Source organism: Bactrocera dorsalis, chromosome 5 (assembly GCF_023373825.1).
Source record: "Bactrocera dorsalis isolate Fly_Bdor chromosome 5, ASM2337382v1, whole genome shotgun sequence".
NCBI classification, from domain to species: domain Eukaryota; kingdom Metazoa; phylum Arthropoda; class Insecta; order Diptera; family Tephritidae; genus Bactrocera; species Bactrocera dorsalis.
The window spans coordinates 38,648,282-38,669,129 of NC_064307.1; the positions used below are offsets into that span (position 1 = coordinate 38,648,282).

Sequence of the window (20,848 nt, forward strand, 5' to 3'; positions counted from 1 at the left end):
TGTGGACGGAGAGTTTCTTTTTGCATTCTTTTTTTTTGGAATTTTTTGTTAATTATTGTTGTTATTGCCACTTTTTGATGATACCACGGCTGATTACGTTTTATTATATTCTGAATTGTAGATACATATGTACATACTTGTAGGTATATACTGTTGTGTGTTCGAAGAACTCTGAGAGGCGTTCACGGAGATTCGGAGAAATTTCACTCTCATTTATACGTTTTCTTTGCTCAACGCCTACTTGGTGAATAAGTCAAACCGTGTGCATTATAAGCTTATGTACATATGTATAAACAGTTTTTCGTGTCTTCCGGATAAATGTCTTCTTTAAATGATTCTTTGTCTACAAAAATGTTATTTATGTGTTCATACACAATTTTTTAATTTTTTATGTATAGTTGCTCTTAGAGTATGCAGCATTTAAGAAAAGAAAGTCTTACTGATATTTAATCATTCTCAAAGAGATATCTTCTGTACTTCTCAAATAGCGGTTACTATTTGTTATATGCATGTACATATGTATTAAATTGTTCCAAAAAAATGCTCAGGTTTTAATGGCGTTTAGCATTGCTTTTGTCAATATTTGTCAAAGCGATTTGCCAAATATTCCTGCTCAAAAAGTCGTGTTTGGTGATGAAACAGTTACAGGAGATAAAATCTTACTTCGTTAACCGGGTTTATTTCAGGTAAGCAACAATGTACATATGTATGTATATGCATAAATGTATATACATGTACATATACATATAAAGAAATAATTCTGTGCTTAACTAAACTAATTCGAGGTAATAATTTATAGAGAGCAAGAGCTTTTATTGAAATTAGAGATTAGGTCGCTGTAAGGCTCCCGCTAGAATTAGAAGCTCATACATGATGAGAGATTCTTTGACGCGTCTAAGCACCTATTCTTCTGAGCTTCAAGCGAAATAAAAATATTAATTTTTTTCTGACCCACCCTAATATGTTAACAAAATACTTGAAAATTTTACTTTATATGTAATTTTTTTTATTTTGCAATCTCGAAAATGTTAATGTAATAAATCTTATTAAAATAAGTTTTTATCGCAAATAACAGATTAATAAATATAGACAAAAAATTATGCCAAATATCGAAATGAAAATATTAGTACCGAAAACAAATTTTTAACTTGTTAAAAAACATTGTCTAATCCTATTTTAAATTTTAAATTTTAACTTGTCAAAAAAAAATGTTTAATCTCATTTTATTCTATTACAAAAAAAAATTAAATGTTTATTCCAAATACCGGATTGGATAAGAATAAAGAAAATAAATTTTTTAGAAAGTAAATTTTTTCGCAATTGCGTACTTACTGTTTTACCATTTGGACCACCTTTTGAATAATAATGCTCATCTTTAATAAAATATCAACAGAGTGGTTTAGCTCTTTTTCTCTAAGTTATATTTCTTTCTTTTTTATCCCTTTGCATACCAGATTTTAGTTAAATTAAAAATATTTTCTCATTTTCTAAACTAAAATGTTTGAGATTAAAAATTAGATTTTAATTTTTTGTACATAAATTTGGAACTAAAAATTGAAAATTTAATTTTTAATCCCAACATCTTAAATTAAAAGTTAAAAACTTAATTTTTAAATTTGAAAAACAAAATTTTTTACTTTGAAAATTGTTAAATTTGAAAATTTTTAAATTTGAAAATTTAATTTTATTACCAAAAATCTGAATTAAAAATGTAGAAAACGTTTTTTACTTGATAATTGGATTTATTATTTTTCGAAAAAAAACAGGAACGAAAATTCGAGTAAAAATTATTTTTAAAATTTTTAAAAAATGTTTTTCTTTTGTCTATTTTTGATTTTATTTTTCAGATTAAAAGCAGGCATGAACGTTCGAGTAAAAATTATTTTTTAAATTTTTAAAAAATGTTTTTCTATTGTCTATTTTTGATTTTATTTTTCAGATTAAAAGCAGGCATGAAAGTTCGAGTAAAAATTATTTTTTCAGTTTTTATTAAAATCAGATTAAAAGCAGAAACAGAAATTAAAAAAAAAAAATATTTTTTCAAAAATTTTATAAATAAACATATTCTAAAGAATTATTTTTATTTTGAAAAAAAAAATTTTAATTTTTTCATGAAAAATCTAATTAAAATTCAAAAATTTTGAATTAAAATATTTTCAAAGACGGCGGTGCATGTGTATGTACATATGTACATACTTCCTAATTGCAAACAAGTTTTATTTGAATATTTGATAACATCGCTTAAATGCGCCATAAATGCAGAACTTGGTAAACAAAAAGGGGTTTTATACAAAATTTATCAAACTGGTGAGATTTATGTATTTTCAAAAAAAAAATGTATATATAAACGTTTGGATGAATAACTGATTACAACCGATTTTGAAATGTTTAGAAACAAAGTTATAAAATTTCGGTAAGGGAAATTTAATTTTAGAAGTAATTTATTGAGAAGTCAAAATTTATCAAACAACGCTTTTGGTCATATTTAGTAGAATGAAAGTGATAAGACTCTAAGATATTTATCAATTTGTCTAAGCTAGTAACAAAGTCGGCCGTCACAAAATTATTGCCGTACCCGATGACTAACTATACTAAGAAGTAAATAATAACACTGAACTGCCAACTATTTAGTCTACAAGCACACTATTTCCCACTATCAAATAACTATATCAAACAACAAATAAATACATGTACATACATGTGTATATAAAAACACACATCATATCACAGAAGTAAAAGTGTATATAAAACTCCCAACCTACCTCAAGAAAATTTTTGTTATGTTTGAGCATTAGTCGGCTCGGCTTCTAAGTTGGCAGCGAGCTTTCTGTCTGACTAACCGACTTTGCTATACTCTAGTGAAAATATTACTCAGTACTTTTCCCCAACCATCTGCGTATTGTGAGTACCGGCAGTGCGGCACAGACAGTGACTACAACAAAATGCCGAAGTCGCGTCAGGAAGGCAGCGAGCCCACTCTAACCCAAAGTACCAATCGGCAAACTACCAGCTGGCACATAAACGCATTTATATAGTGCATGTATGTATGTGTGTGCAAAAACAGTGTGTTTGTCGTTGTTGCAATTGCTATTGTTGCGCTTGTAAAGTGTTTGTTGTTGACTGCTTGTAGGCCTTTTTCACTTTCTCACTTTGTGGGCGCACAAACACACACCAAACGATTACCCTGCAAAGTCTGCTGCCATTTGCTTTTGTTTTTCTCTTATTCTTTCGCGAACTTCATAAGCATACACACACACACACATAGAGGCACTTGTATGCGCAATCGCTGGGCCGCAGACTGATGGGCCGACTGGCTGGCAGGCTTTCAGAGAGTCTGTTGGCTGGTTGTCTTCTTAGCCTGCTTTTTGATTTGTTATATGGATCAAGTCCAGCATTTATAGCAGCGCTGTCGCTGCCAACGTCGGTGGCGTCGTAAACTGAAATGTGCTATTTGTTGCTGTTGTAGCTGTATAACTTTGTGTTGTTAGTGACGTTATACATATTCTGCAGATTATGGTAAATACTACGTATATAGGTTGTATCTGTGTGTGTGGGTCATTCGTGCATTAGTTGATACTTTCCGTGTGCGCATTTCCTTTCAGTTTCAGCGTAACTTTGTTTTGTGTATACACATACATACATACAAGCATAAGTATATGTGTACACTCACACAACGAACGCAGTTTTCTGCCTATAATATGCCCTGGCAAGTGGGACACAAACTTTTACTGCCTTCGTTTTGGCCAGAATGGAATACACTCCGAAATACACACACGTGACCGAGAGCATATCTCTCAATTTAAACTTCGGAAGGAAAATGCCGATGGAAATAATCACACGAGATTACATACATATGTACATACATGCATATATACATAGTTAAGCTTAATCATACGACTTAGGGATGCATTAGGATAGCCAAATTTTTACTCCTTGAACAGTGTATATTTGATCTAAAGCGAAGTTTTTTACACGCATAGGGAAACGCCGGAGATCCTACAAAAATAAATGTATAGGGTATGTGATATGAGATATCATTCTGAAATTTTGCACACTTCCTATGCTCCCAAAGAAGCTGCTTATTGCTGCCAATATCGGTACACTATAGCACGTAGCCGTCATACAAATCGAACCATAGGAATCTAGTTCTTGTATGGAAAACTTTTTTGTTTGAAGAGAGAGAGTTAACGAAATTTAGCATGGATTATTATCTAAAACAACGATATAAACTCCGAAGAAATGATTCAGAACGGACTACTATAGCATTTAGCTGTCATACAAATCCTATGATCCAAATCAGGTACTTGTATGGAAAACTTCTTTGTTTGAAGAGATATGTTAACAAAATTTGACATGGATTATTTCCTAAGACAAAGCTTTATTCATTGGAAAAATGTTTCAGATTTTACCATCATAGCGTATTGCTGCCATACAAACTGACCGAACAAAATCAAGTCTTGGTGCAAAAAATTTTTCGTTGTGATATCTTCATAAAACTTGCTGTACATTATTGTCTAAGGCAACGGTACAACTTCTGAAAAATTTGTTCAGATCGGCCTACTATAGCATATAGCTGCCATACAAATTAACTGACTGAAAGCAAGGTCTTGTATGGAAAACCTTTTTATTTGACACGACATTTGATACAGAGTAATTCTTAAGGCAACGGAAACCTGCCAACTGTTTTGAAACTATATTTGATGATTTCTACTGAGCTACTTCATAAAAAGAAAACCTCTTGTATTGTTTGTTAAACGATTTTACGCTCTTTTACCTCGAAATCGACAAAATGTGGTCGTTTAAGTAGTTATTGATACATGATCTCATTTCTTATTCTTGACCTGATTTCTTATTCCTGAATCGACAAAAATTCTTCACAAGTCCAAAGTCGATCTTTAGATATATTTTTTCAGATATGTTAAACAGAATATGCTCAACAAAATATGATTTCTGTGCGCTGCTAACTTCTTCCACGCCCACTCCTAAAGAACCATTATCAGACTTTACAAACTGCAAACTACAAACTTTTACGCTGAAATGTGCCAAAAAGTTATAGAATATAACCAAACGTATTTCATATAACTTATACATATACATATATAACTATATAAATCTGTATATATAGTCTGTTTTCTTGATGGCTTCTGCAGCAGCTAACCCACTGCCCAACCTTCTGACACTAGCATAAACATGACTTAAATGCAAACATATGTACGTACATATGTCTGTATATGCCCAAGAAGACTGGCAACATTTTGTTTACTACCTAAAATAATCGATAAAATTGTTGAGGTGGGTTAGGAAACTGTTACGCGTATGAAACGAGTCAACACATACCAACTAATTTATGTATGTATGTATGCTCATAAGCTTAACGTACGTTCGCATGTATATACACATATTTATATATAGAAATATATGTGCATATATGTATGTATATATGAATAACGGCCACGCTGCCATGGAGCAAGAGAGGCGCGCGCTGCTTTCGTTTAATGCGGCTCAGTTGCGAATGCCACCAAAAGTAAAACTGAACAGACATCTACATACATACTTATATGTTTGTATGCACACATACATACGTAAGTTATAGTCACAGACACACAAACACATGCCTGGCTAAATATTATCTGCATGCAAAAGTGTGAGTACGTGTGTGACTATTAAAAATGCGGCGGCAAGTCTTAGTTTCACAGCGGAAATTACGATATTTCAAACTACAATTTTGTCTGTCTATTTTTTTTTTTACTTTGTTTTATATTATATGCTTTTTCCTACAGTTCGTCGTTTTATTTTACACAAAAAGTACGAAATTGTTGCTGCTTAGTTGGTCGGCTAACTGGCTGATAGTCTGGATGTCGGTCTGCCCCTATATTTCGCTGTTGGGTACACGGTGATTCGTCGGTCGGTGGTTGGCAAATTCAGTGGTTTCGTCATATTTTCCTGCTTAGCTGGAAAATTTTCGATTCACTTATTTATTTATTTTCCCATTCATGCTTAAGTCACGGTGTCGAATGCATACAATGTTGGAAGTGCAGAAAAACTTTAAATTTAGCAACTATTGTACGATATACCTACATTTGTACATACGTTCATATGAACATGAGTATTTCGAAATCTTGAAAGCTTTAAAAATGTAGTAAGTTGAGTTAGGCATAGTGCCGTATCGAAATTAAAGAGGAAATTAGTAGAGGAAAATAAGGGGTTTATAAGGTGGGAGAGTGACTTGGTCTTTCAATAGGAAGTTGAGATCAGATGCGTTGATAACGATATAGCGCATGTGACGACACTATCACCTAGACAAATCTTTAAACCAATTAAAACCAGAGACAGTGTTGCAAATAATGCATTAAAAAATTATTTAATTAATATTTGAAAGAATATTTTATTATTTTGTAATCCCAAATAGAGGAAATTAAATTGTTTTTATATTTTGAAAACATTTAAAATTTAACTTTAAATACCGTATTAAAAAAAAATTAATTCCAAGCAATTAAGAATTAAATAAAAATGATTTTTTTAGAATTATAATTTGTTTCGGGTTTGCATACTTCATTTTGAACTATAACTTCCACATAGCCATCATCTTCAATACTCTGGAAAACTTACACACCCAACGATTTATATTTTATAACTTTTATATTCAGATTTTAGAAAAAAACATTTTTTCTATTAAAATAAAAATAAAATTTTCTATTAAAATTAAAAAATAAAATTTTAAATAAAAAATCGAAATTAAAATTTTTAATTTTTAATTCAAGAAAATCCCAAATTTTCTATTTTTATTTCCAGAATATCCCAGAAAATTTTGTTAAACTAAAATTGAAGTCGAAATTTTTATTTTTTTTTAAATTAAGTTAAACCAAAATTTTTTAACGAAATTAAAATTAAATTTTAACTTTTATATCAAGAAAACCCAAGAAAATTAAAATATTTAATTTTTAAAGTTTTTCAAAATTAAAATAAAATTTTTAAATTAAATTAAAATTTAAATCAAATTAAATAAATTATTAAAAAATTTGATTAAATTATATTTTTTTACAAGAAAAACCAAACAAATTAAGTTTTATTTTTTAAATTTTTTTAACTATATTAAAAACTTTTAATCTTTACTATTGAATTAAAAAAATTAAAATTTTTATTCCTAAACATCAAAATTAGATTTTTACTATTTATTCACAACTCCGGTATTAAAAACTGACAATTTAATTTTTAATTCAAGAAAATTACAGAAAATAGTATTTAATTTTTTTATTTTTTTTTTTATTTAATTAAAATTTAAATCAAAATTTTGAAAATTTTTAAATTATTTAAAATTAAATTTTAATTACAGAATGTACAAGAAAGTTTAAATTTTAATTTTTTAAGCTTTTTAAAATTAATTTTTTTTTAAATTAATCTAAAATTTAAATTAAAAGCAAATTACATTAAATTATATTTTCAGTTAAAGAAAATACAATTTAATTTTTAATTTACTACAATTCCAGAAAATTTAAATTATTATTATTTTTTTAATTTACTTAATATTTAAAACAAAATACTGAAATTTTTAAAATTAATTAAAATTAAATTTTAATTTTTAATTCAAGAAAGTGCAAGAAATTTAAAATTTTAATTTTTTAAGCTTTTTAAAATTAAATCAAAATTTTTTTAATTAAATAAAAATTTAAATTAAATTAAAAGCAAATTAGATTAAATTATATTTTTAGTTAGAGAAAATACAATTTTATTTTTAATTTAATACAATTGCAGAAAATTTAAATTAATTCTTTTTTAATTTAATTAATAATTAAATCAATATATTAAAATTTTTTTAAATTTTAATTTTTAATTCAAGAAAACTCTATTTTAATTTTTTAAGTACCTATTTTTAATTAAATTGAAATTAAAACTTTAAGTTTGAATTAAAATAAATCAAATTAAAAAATTAAAATTTAATTTTTTTTTTAATTTTCTTGGATTAAAAATATAATTTTAATTTTTTGTAATTAAATTAAAAATGAAATAAATTAATTAATTATTTTTAATTAAAACAAATTAAAATACTAAAAACTAATTTTTCTAAAAAATTGCAAATTAAGTTTAAAAACTCAAGTTTTGAATTAAACAATTCCTTATACTGACTTGAAGTTATTTATAACAATTAACAATAATATGGTTTCCTAATCAAAAATAAATATTTTTTAAACATTTATAATTTAGAAGTATGTTCGATATAGTTGACTGGTTGGAGTCAATTAAACTGACATTTCTTTAACAAATTTTCACGCCAGAAAACTTACTACGAATGTGTAAGGCTGTTGGAATTTAGTTTTTGGTATACTTGCCCTGACTACTACGATGCTTTACGTATGGCTACTGCTGTCAGTATAGTTATGTAGATGTGTAAATTATAACGTTTCACAACAAAAAATGCATATTTATAGCCCTAGACAATATTTGTGTTAAACTATCACCCTTAGTGCATAATTACAAGGCAAATTTTCTAACGACTTCATATTAAAGATTGCGAAGGTCACCCACCTCATCAGCTGTTTTAAACGATCCTTCTCTCTTCTGGTCAATAGTCAAGTCAAGATGCTTTTCATTGTGCATTTAACACTTATACCAAAAGGGTGTTTTATATTTTATATAAGCTTATTGAAATTAGATAGGGGCCTTTTGTAACCATCAAAACCTATTCTATTATCAATCATGAGGGTATTTTGTTAGTACGGGCATTTTGGCATTTCATTCAACAGGGTTGTTGAATATATGGTTTCCAAGCTTAATATTATATTCCTACCCATACATACATATACCTCGAAATCATATAAAAGTCCTTAAACCTATATTTGATGGGCACTTTTTCGCACTTACAGTATCGCTTCATTAAATTCTTCTTGTAAGCTGATCTTTGTTCGGCTTTAAGTTGAGCATGCTCGCCTTCCGTTACACCAGAACCCGAATCTTCCGATTCCGTTTCCGAGTACGTACGATCGCGATTGCGTAGCGTCGTTGCGTTCACCGATAAATCCAATGGACAATCAGTATCATCCTCTTCCTCCTCCTCACTATAATTATCCATGGAGGCTATGCCATCCTCTTCCGCCACGATATTCTCATCGTCATCCTCCTCCTGCATCGCATCTATTGCTTTTAAGCTTTTTCTACACTCAGGCGTATCACATGCACGCCTTGCCAAAGCTTCCTCATCACTTTGACACTTGCTTGTGATTACCGTGCGACGCACCTGCTGCCCCAACTCACCGAAAGTCTCACGTTCCTTAGCCGCTGGCGAACTACTATGACGGTTATGCTCGTATGCGGTTGACGTGCCCCCCGCACTTGTGTTGTTGGAATATTTATGTTGGCGCAAATGATTGTAAAGTACCGTAAATTTCTCGGGACAACTAAATAGCCGCCTATTGCTTTCGGTAGTAGATTCGACATTGCCAACTAATGGCGGCGAAGCCTGCGGACTGGATGCAGTGGAAACGTTGCTATCGTTGTTCTCATTGGTGGCAGGTGATGTTGATTCGGGCAGCGGACTTTCTTCCCTCATTTGCGTTGTTGCTGTTGTGGACTTATGTGATTCTATGGCACGTATTAAGATTTGGTCCCCGCTGCTGCTGTTGCTGGGCGAGCGCCAAGTTTGCTCATTGCGTACAAAGCTACCGACGACCTCCTTGTCCTGTTTCGATGCAGGTGGAATGCAGCAGTTTAATAATTTCTCATCATTCGAGCTGCTTCTTGTACTAGCGGTTAAGTTTGTGTTGGCGGTGTTGGTGGGCGATGCCAATGGGGAAACACTCTGTTGGGACAGCGCCACCGGTGAGGGTGAACGTGTCGGCGAAGACAATGCATTCGACGACGCTAGCGATGCTGACGATGATAGCGACGACACTGAGGAGGATACTGTGTGCGCGGATGGTGGTGGTGATGTTGGTATGGGCGATGAGGAACCAGCCGAGGATAATGCTGCCTGGCTGACGAGCGTGTGCGCTGCGTTGGCTGTGACCAGATGTTGCACCATAATCATTATGAAACTTGTATTCAAACAGCGCCTCACTAGCAGCGTATTTCGTTCACAATTCTTTAACTAAAATTTCGTTTTCTAATAGTTAGCGGTTTTCTTATTTTGCTGCTGTGTTGTTGTTTTCTGGTTTTCTAAACAATTTTTCCATTGAATGTGATGAATTCGTTGTGGTGTTGTTGCTTCCGCAGACAAAGCTCGCGCTTAAGCACCGTTCGGAAGTTATGTTGCTGCCTGCTAACTAATATATTTTTGGGGGGGAAAATACTGCACCCTGGCGCATATATTCTGATGTTGTGCTATTTTTTTATTTTTGACGTTAAGGTTTTTTTTAAATACTTAGCAGCGCTCACTTAACGTTAACGGTTTCCAATTGTTCTTCTATTTTTTTGTTTGTGTGTTTTTTAAGCATAATTTAAGACAATTTAACATCTTCACATGTTCGTTTATGAAATTTCATTGAATTATGTTACTTTAAAATTTGTGTTGCACTTGTGTGTGTCACTGTTGTTACTGCTTCTGCAAATTTTTGTACCTGAGCGTTGTCAACATTTACAATTTTTGAGGTATTTTGTTAGTTTTGTACATTTGGATAGGACGTATGATGCTGCAAAATTATGCTTGTTTACGTTTTAGAATTTTTAAGCAACGCCAAATTTCATTTTCGAGGTTAAATTATAGATACACGTCAATTTAGCATTTATTTAGTGGAATTGTCACATTTTAAAGCATATTATATGTACATATGTACAAAAATGTGTGTAACACTTAAGGTAAAAATTGTTGCATTCTTGCTCGATCGCTAATCCAATTTGCTTGCTTTTGCACGGCATGCATGTCTCGGTTGTTGCTGTTAATTGCACACTAGTCTACCAGCAGTTCCTTTTGTCCAGCTGGCGCCGTCTAATTGGCAAGGATGCACGCCACCAACTAGAGTACGCACACAATGATAGTAGCCGGAGTTCTTACGTGGTATTGAATTAACGCGAGAACTGAGCTAGAAACTTTATACTGAACTAAACGTTTCAGCTACACCTGAGCAACATGCTATAGGTCACTTTTATTTCCGCGACAGTGCATCCGGGCATTCATAGAATCCGCAACAAACAAACAAACGAGAAAGCACAGACACACGATTCTTTAATTTCAAACAAAACTCATTTTCATTTCACATATGCATGTACAAATACAACTAGTTTTAAAGACACATATAAGTATAGTATATATATGTATGTATTTATTGTATATCGCAAATAGCGAATATTGCAAATAGTTCAGTTCAGTTTAGTTTGCTTGACTTGGTTTGTTGAGATACCAACCATACGCGTATTGCAATTTTTCTGTTATTATTATTATGTCGAACGCAAACGTCGGTTATCTCTTACGGTATCAGCGAAACTGAAATTGTAGTTTAAACTCTAAGTCGATTACAGTCGAAGTAACAAAACGCTGTAGCTAGCGAGCAGCAAGCAAGCAACTGCTACGATTCACCGACGACGACAACGACAACGACAACGACAACGAAAACAGCAACAGAAAAGCAGCAATGGCAACGGCAACGACAACGACAACACACCAACAGCAACACAGCGCAAAGGAAACACTTCGTGTATACACAGTGGCACATATAGACGCAGTCGCATTTCAGTTAACAACAACAGCAACAACACACATGTGTTGGGGTTGATGACGACGATGACGCTGACGACGCCAACGACAGCGCCAGCAGCAACGACGAAGCTTTCCGATTTGCACGAGCATAAATATATACGCGTGTGCATACACACACATACACATGCTTGAATAACTAAAATATAGAAACATACTCGTGCATACCTATATTTATTGCTAACACGGTAAAGTCTAGACACACTCGTATTAGCGCGCTCCACCAGCCTCACAAGCAAGCATGCATTTTCGTAGCGTTCGTTGAGCGCCAGGCGAGAGCCATGCCGTCAATTGTGGTTTTCATGAGTGCGTATGTGTGTTGCAAGCAAACCCCGATCAGAATGCCCAACAAACGCTGAAGCAGCGGCATTCATACATACATACATACACAGATAAATGTGGGTTTGCATATTTTTGGCGAGAGCGGGGTAAGAGTTTGAATGTTGGAGAATTTGATGAGTAAATGGGGAGCACCGTAAACAAATTCGCATACAGTGGACATAGTCGCTGTAGAATGCGCAAAAATTATTAAACTTGGTAAATATATTAACAATCCAGCGGATTAACATTTGTGAACGCAATTAGGTGAAGAGGAACCCATATCCAAATGTCTTTCGAATGGAATATACGAATCGTATACTTCATAAAATTATATAACAACACTGAATCAGTCTACAATATGAACTGATTAATATTTGATAACAATTAATACTGGCACTCGATAGAAGAGACTATAGAAACATGAAATGTCTAGAGCAGGGATCAAGGAGCATCTTTTGCGCACTTGTCACGCAAGACTACGTTCTAAGCATCTGGGTTCCCCACGGTATGATACACTGGAGGAATTATCGATAGTGACGCCGTAAAGTCTGTTAAAATTCGCGCAGGCAGCCCAAAGAATGACTACTCTCTTTTGGATCTAGCTACTAAATTCCATCTGGTAAACGAATTTTTCAAATCCATCATGTACTTTCGGGGCTTATTAAATTCAAATAATAAAATGATATCTCTTTATAATATTATTGTGAGTAAAAATCGTTTTCACAGTCAACGCGTTATTCCTACTCTCAGTCTAGTTACCGACTATATGTCCAGTGTTACTCAATGAAAATCTCCTTTATGCTTCGAACGCAACTAGCATGCTCTCAGAAGCGATGTCGCCAAATTCATAGAAATCGGCACAATCTACCAGTGGAAGTGATAGAGGGTGTAGGCTGGGAAAAATATTGTTTTAATTACATTTGTAAAAAAATTCCGACGCTCGATTTGGAAATGTTGAATGTGTAATACTTGCTGATCCTGAAGTACGACGGTTCATGGAAGATACAGATTTTATCTAAATTATGACTGTTTCAGAAACTGAAGCTTGGTAAAGTTTAATGTTGATAGTGGAAATTTTTCTTGATAACCATAAAGCACCAATTTATAAAAAAATTTTGAAAAATATGGTGATAAACTTTAAGATTCTAAGGACATGCATAAGAGTATCAAAATAGACTATATCCGCAGTCAACTGAATAAATTTTCTGATAATTTCGAAAATTATAGTGAGAATTAGAATTAACGGTTTCTTTGGGAACTACAAAATCCATCTGGATGATCCAAGTCATTTGACTCACCTGGTTTAGATACTACGCCCTTCAGATGTCGCAAAAAGGTGGAAAAACATGGACAATCTCGACTATGGAATAAAGGTATTAAGGTTGATGGGATCTACGCATTATTGCAGATTATTGTTAGGCCTTAAAAATAGATTAGCAATTCGAAGACCAAAAAGGAAAATTCATAATAAGGTATTTTATTTAGTTATAACATGTATTTTCGACATTTACTACGATGGATCCTTACTTTTAAAAACATAAGCTTCACGGCTCTTATATCATTATTGTTTGACAAATGAACTTAGAATAAAACTGTGCATTTAGTTTGCTGCTTCTATTAATTGTACCACTGTTCAACAACGACAGCTGATATTGAGAATTTTAGAGAGAGTGAGACAGAGAGAGAGAGAAAACTCATAATTTCTTGTGAGAGAGAATTCGTATATTGAAAAAATAGGGGGGATCATACACACACACAATGTATAGAGATGTACACATGTGAGAGGAGGTAACCGCGAATTGGAGCTATGAAGAGTGCAGGGGGCAATACATCCGCTAAACATCAGAGTACAAGTGCAAATTTGTGTTGTACGCTGCGCTCTTGCCGTTCGTCGTCGTTGTTGCCTGCTGTTCCCTGTTTTTTATTGGTTTCAAAGCTTGAAATTTATTTGAATGCATGCCATATCTGTCACCGTCAGTCGTCGACGACGACGACGTTAGCCACACACATGCGCACACAAACGTCAAGCCAAATACTCACATATATGTATATTTAGAAAAACCGACAACATAAACGAAGTCGCAAGCGCACAGCGCAAGGCGGCAGTGGCACTAAAGCGACCCAGACCCACTGCGCTGAAGCCACTTTAAGTGACTTGTATATGAATATATGTACATATATACATAGCACATCCATATGCACCTCAGCGTTTGGTATTTTATATTTAAATGATTTTGCATTTGTGTGTAAACAAATGCGAATAAATATGCATGTACTTGTGGACTAACACTCACTTACATACATACATATATATATGTCTGTATAAAGAACTTTTGTGTATTTGTTGGTTCATTATTGCTGCCACTTCATCCGATTACATGCTAGATGGGTGTGTGAAGTGTACGCCACTCGAAAGGGTGGACAGCGGAGGTGCACATGCACTTTGGGCACAGGTTCAGCAGAACATGCAACAACCGGCTACATTTCAAGTAGAGGCGGAAGTTTGGTTTATGCACTCGGAAATATTGCGCCGATTCCACACCCAAAGGAAAACTATAGGAAATACTACGTGCATTGTGCTGCGTAAAGGACTGGAGTTGGGGATACAAGTTTGCATAAAATATAATTTTCCTAAGGATAACTGAGTTTGTATATATGTATAATTGGAAAACAGTGAAAAATTGCAATAATTTAGTATCACTATTTAGTTGTAAGAATTGGCAATAAGTTGAGATCCGCTGCTTTAAGGTGCTTGAGGTTGACAAGTTGGAGTGACACTCAGCCTTGTATACTAAAATATCCTTCGGCTTGTATGGTAGCTATATGGAATAGATCTGAACAATTTCTTCGGAGATTACACCCCCGCAATAATGGGCTGACACATCGAGAAGACTGCAGGAAATGTCTAGAGCAGGGCACCAGGGAAACAATGAAGCATCTCTTGTCCACTTGTTCCGCATTGGCTGGCAAGGCTAAGACTAAGCATCTGCGGTCCCCACAGTATAATACACTGGTGGAGGTATCGATAGTGAGGCCGCTGAGTCTGTTAAAATACGCGTCAAGTCCAGGTATCCTAAACGATGACTACTCCTTTGGGCTTAGAAAGTGAACTCCATCTCGTATCGCAAAGAACGAAACTGGTCTATGCTTATTGATCTACGAGATTAACTTAACCTAACAGAGTTGACTTGGACCATAATTTATGCAAGAGTTTATGAAGATATCTCGTCAAATAAAAAAGTTTTTCACTCAAGAACATACATATGATCGTTCAGTTTGTTGGAAAACTATATGCTATGGTGTTCGGCGGTTCTGACAAATAAGTAGTTACTTCGAGATAAAAGGATGTGCGCCCAAAATTAAAGCGATATGTTAAAACCTGAGGGACTTATATGCACTTATATGCAGACAGACGAGCAGTCGAAGGGAAATCGGCCTGAATCTGTATATACAAGTCTATAATAGGGCCTCCAATGTTTCCTTCTGGCTTTTACAAACTTCATGACAAGCCTAATATACAGAGTACCCAAAAGTAATAAAAGATTGCTGACGTTATTGTGTCGCATAATATCTCCTGACATTAGCAATTTAGTGCTGCAGTTGGTACACCTGGTATTTCCTCTCAATTTTAGTGTTCCTGTTCTCATTTTTGTTGCTCGCATGTCGTTGTCTAGCAGACGAAGCCCCAATAGGCTCGCGATGAGGGGCACAGTGGCAAAGTTATCCCGTAACATATCTACCTACTTAAGTCGCCCAATAATGTAAAACAACAACAATTTTAGGGCGCCTGAATTACACTACGTACTCGCCTTTCTCTTATTATTTGCATTTTACAGAGTACCCCTTTCATTACATACATATGTGTATATGTATGTATGTACTTTGATCAATTTATGTGTGTGAGGATGATGATGTTATTGCTGTAATTACCAGTTTCGCAGTGCTATACCATCTACACGGGCAAGTGCTGCTTGCTACGTTGATAGCCCGTGCATGTATGTATGTAGGTGTGTCTTTACGTCTAAGCTTCGCAGTCTCTGCTGTTGCTGCATCATTGCGCCAGCGCAGACCGACGACGGAGACGACAGAAGCATTGCGAAAATTTTCACTTTCCGTTAACGAGTGACTAGCGCCCGAGTAGAGATTAGTTTGCCTTTCAAACACGCAATGTTCTCTCTTCCTTACCCTCACTTTCGTTGCGGCCTCATCCACAAAGGTGCCTGCAGTTGGGCGCAAATATACATATATTTACAACCATATGTATAGTATAAGCATTTTTTCATTTGTGACTTGGTTGGCCATAGCGGTTCCAAAGCGAATTGGGTGTTCTCTCCACACTGTTGGAGCGATAAGGATATTTCCCGCTCGCCAGTGCAGTGATAAATATTATAGCAAATAATGCAATATATATGTACACACATACATATATACATGTATACTGGCGTGTAAAGGAAAGGGAAATGGCGATTGACTAGTTCAACTTCCTTTGTTGTAGTCGTGCAAATGCCGAAATGCGAAATATAGTAAAGCATAAAATAAAATGCAAAGAAAGTTGAACAGAACTAGGGTGACAGACAGATGACCATCAACGAACCAGCGACCCCGATAAACGGTATTGTTTGAGGAAGGGATGATCGTGTATGTTATGTACTGGGATATGGAAGCAAAAATATACAAAAAGAGGGGTAAGGGGAATTAAGATAATTTCAGGAATAAAAGTTTATTTTTCAACTGTACACGCCTTTAAAATAGTGTAAAAGTCATATTATCTATAGTAATTTCAAATTTTAGTTTCAAATTTTGTTGTCTGATAACGACGGATCCGACAATTAGCAACTTCTAGGGGAGAAAAGCTCGGGTGCAACATTTCAGGGTGTTAACTCAAAAACTGAGCTGCCTTATATATCGATAGAGGTCCCAACAGACATGGGTAAATCAACTAACTCTCGCGATTCTTTTTTTGGATTACAATCTTCGTGGAAAACTTAATATACATACACTATTCAGGGTATAAATATTGATCACATTCTTGCTAGATAAATATCAATATTCTTCATTCTATATATAGTATTCTTATTTGAATTTATTTGCAATATTTATAGGTTTGCTCCCCGATTTTAAGCATCAAAGCCTCCTATAAGCCGATTCCGCCAACTCAACATCCAATTCCGTCATCCTAATCCCAGTGTGATACTATTTCGTAGTACCTAACCATTTTTAAAATACTTGAATGTATCATATTCGTAAGCTTGCACAGGGTTGTAGCTTTCGATTTTCATGTTTACATGCAAACACAAGTTAGAATGGAAATCTAAGTGCATACATACTCGTATATTGCTCTGATGTAGAATTGTTTGTGTAAACGTTAGTTAACAGACAGACAGCTCCTACTCATTCCCCGATTCCTTTCCGGTTGAACGTCTTAACTTAACTTTATTGGCTTGGCTGCGCTCGACTTTGTTCGTTCGTACACATACGAACTCGTATTTACAAGTTTGTAGTAAACACACTTTTACACACACCTACATATGTATGTATGTATATAGTCGACGAATACGACAATTTTTTGACTCGTATTTTGGGTGTTTAGATTTGTGAAGAAATTATATAAGTGAGTCATGAACGAGACAACATTCAGCAGTGAATGACCTGTTACGATATAACACACGCGTAGTTCTCTTTCTATCGTGTCGGCAAATATTTATATGTAAATATATTTTTACGAAATATACTTGTCGACAGATGCAAAATAAAAAACAAAAAATAGAATGCAGCCAAAGTCATTAGAAAGAACTCAGTAAAGGTCAGACGATATTGACAACTGTACAATTTTTTGATATTCCCAACAATTTGCTGCTCGAAACTTTAGTTAAGTAAACAGTAGAGGGCTATTAACATTATATTAATATTATGCATATGTATGGAACATTTTAGAAGAAGTATGGAAGTGATTGAGAGTATCCGAATGGGAATTATCAAGACTATCAAATCTGAACAATGGCGAATGACGAGATTTGAGCGCACAGAGTGGTGGAGAGTTTCGCCTTATCTCTTGGTCAATAATTTCTGAAGGATATCACGTTCAAATAAAATAGATTCTCATACAAGAATTGATGATTTGATCTTTCAGTTTGTATGGCAGCTATATGCTATGAGATCACCGGTCTATAAAAATTCTTCAGATATTATAACGTTGTCTTGGCCAATCCATGCCAAATTTCTTGAAGATGTCTCTTCAATTACAAAAGTTTTCCATACAAGAGCCAGATCTTCATGGTTCAGTTTGTATGACAGCTGTATGCTATACTCGTAATAGTCCGATGTGTAGAAACTCTTTTCAAACTTTGTAGCGTTGTCTAGGTCTATAATCCACATCGAATTTAGTAAAGATATATCTTCAATTACAACAGTTTTCCATACAAGATATTGATCTTGATCGTAGGGTTTGTATGGCATCTATACGATATAGTGAACCGATGTCGTCGATTCCGATAAATGAGGATGTTCCAGGGAAGGAAAAGATTTATGCAAAAATTCAGAGTGATATCTTAAAAACTAAGGGACTAATTCGCGTATATACAGACCGATAGACAGATGGTCAAATCAACTCAGCTCGTCATGCTGATCATTTTTATGCAGTTTATAGTCTATACTATAGCGCCTACGACGTTACTTTCTTGGTGACAAACTTCATATACTCCATTCTGGGTATAAAAAACTTCAACCAAAACATTGCATTATTTGATTTTTCAGCAAAGGTTAATTTTTTGATGATTTTGCAGCTTTACAACAAGACAATGCCAATGTAACTTCACTTCACTATTCGCATATGCATTTACCAATGACATTGCCACTTGCAATTTGTAGAGCTTGGTAATTCGCAACCGTGTTTACCACAACAAACGCAAACAGTTGACCGCCATCCGGCACCGACACAAAATAAAAACAAAACAAAAAATTTGCTTGTGTAAACTGAAAGATAAACTGTAAAAAATACCCAACTATTTCCAAAATCGCTTCACCTCTCTATTCCAACTCAACTGGTACGTACATTTATATGTACATTGCGAACCTACTTGAATATTATAGACGTACGAGCATTTGTGCAAACTGTTTACTACCGTCTGCGTAGAAGACCTTTGAAATATGATTGTAAGCTGAAAGAAACCACAGCGAAATTGGAGAAAGCAAAATAAAAGCCATCAAAAAAAATGCAACAGTCAACAGTAATTTTATGTAAACTTATATAATTATGAGCAAGGACATGTTCGAAGGTATTCCAACAGCTGTAGCGACAAGTCTGTCGAAAATCTAACCAATCAAGGCAACTTTAACGTTTCGGATCAAAGCAATCTATGTGTATAGTTTCTTGGAAATGCGTGAAAAATCTAAAATCAGTTAATTCTCTAGAACAGCAAGCTGCGTAAACGGATATTCAGAAATTATGGTATAGACGGAGTTATTATGAAATTTTCCACAAGAGTCGAGTCTGGGTAACCGGAATGAACCCGTTTGTTTTTAATATGTCTATCGACTTGACAACATTTCTTAAAATTATTTGTTCAATGCTATCTATTACTACAACAATTACTTGCCTGAGATATGTGTTGATGTAATTGAGTGGACCGCGGTCATAAATATTTTTGTGGAACTTATAAAATGCCGGAATTTAAGGAAATGCTCGGCATAATCTTTCTTTCTCTCACTCTCATGCACTGGCGCCACACAGTACGACCAATACTGCTAGCTCCATCCCCACGGGAGTCGGGTTTACGTAAGCGGAACTGACCCGACCCAGATTTTAATCCGGCTAAGGACTGTCAACTCGGCAAAATTCCACCACTTCACAAATTCTGTTCTACAGTAATATAGTGTGGTGGACAGACATGCCGAGATCTACTTACTGGAAGCCCACGGAAAGGATTCAGCGGCGCGCTGCATTGTGCATAATGGAAGCTTTAAGGACTCTCCGAACGGCGATTTTTCATTTAGTGCTAAACCTGCTACCTTTACATATGAAGAAAGTTCAGACATGGTTGACTGGGTAAAAGACATGTGGCAGCCACACACTTTTCAATTGGGAAAGAAGATACGAAGTAAACTTTTTTATTTTGAGCTGACTAATCACTGAATTCCAAGCAGATATTTTTGCTATTGGGAATACCGCAGAGCAAGCCTTTAATGTAACAGAAGGCAACTCCAGAGTTAACATCTATTTGAGAGCCTAGCAGTTATCAAGGCTTTTACCTTGTCAGACAGAAGTTCCTTGGGAAGCAGGGCAGTGGTGAAGAGTGTGAACTTGAACAAGCGACTTTAATTTTACTCTTGACGAGTTTCCCAAGAGTCGTGTGCGGTTATCATCTGAAAATGATTTTTTTACGACTTTAAGAGAATGGCGTAGAAGGTCAAAACTCGATAGCGTGATTGATAAGGATGCAAAACTCTAAAATCCATGTGTAAGGCGGTAAATCAGAAATACACAAAGTTCCTACTCAGTCTTTATAGATGGTACTGTACGAACAAGATTGGAATTATCACTGGCCACAGTCTGGTACGGCTGATACGGCTGCATAGTGGGACTAATCGATCGAGGAGACTGCAGGTAATGTCAAAATCAAGGCAGCAGGGAAGCAATAGAATGCGTAAAGCATTTGGTGGCCACACGGTATGAGACATTGGAAGAGGCATCTTTGGTGAGGCCGCAGAACCTATTGAAATACGTGTCAAGTTCTGACGTCCTGAAAAAAGACTTCACATGAACTACGTAACAGCTCTACATTTTACAACGTTAAGGAGCAAAAATGTTCTAAGCGTTGCTCATTAGCCTACCAGACTAACCTAATC

The 20,848-nt window shown here is 34.6% G+C and overlaps 1 protein-coding gene across 4 annotated transcripts in view; it reads right to left on the reverse strand.

Annotated features, from left to right (window-relative positions):
• Positions 1-20,848, reverse strand: part of LOC105225270 (ecdysone-induced protein 74EF) — a 168,453-nt gene that overhangs the window by 21,786 nt on the left and 125,819 nt on the right. The window contains exon 1 of one of the 4 annotated variants that reach the window (XM_049458797.1): positions 8,860-12,347. The exons of the other annotated variants lie outside the window; for them this stretch is intronic. Coding sequence (XP_049314754.1) covers positions 8,860-10,021 — 1,162 coding nt within the window. The 5' untranslated portion in view covers positions 10,022-12,347. Of the gene's footprint in view, positions 1-8,859; positions 12,348-20,848 lie in introns of those variants that run through there. 4 annotated transcript variants of the gene reach the window in all.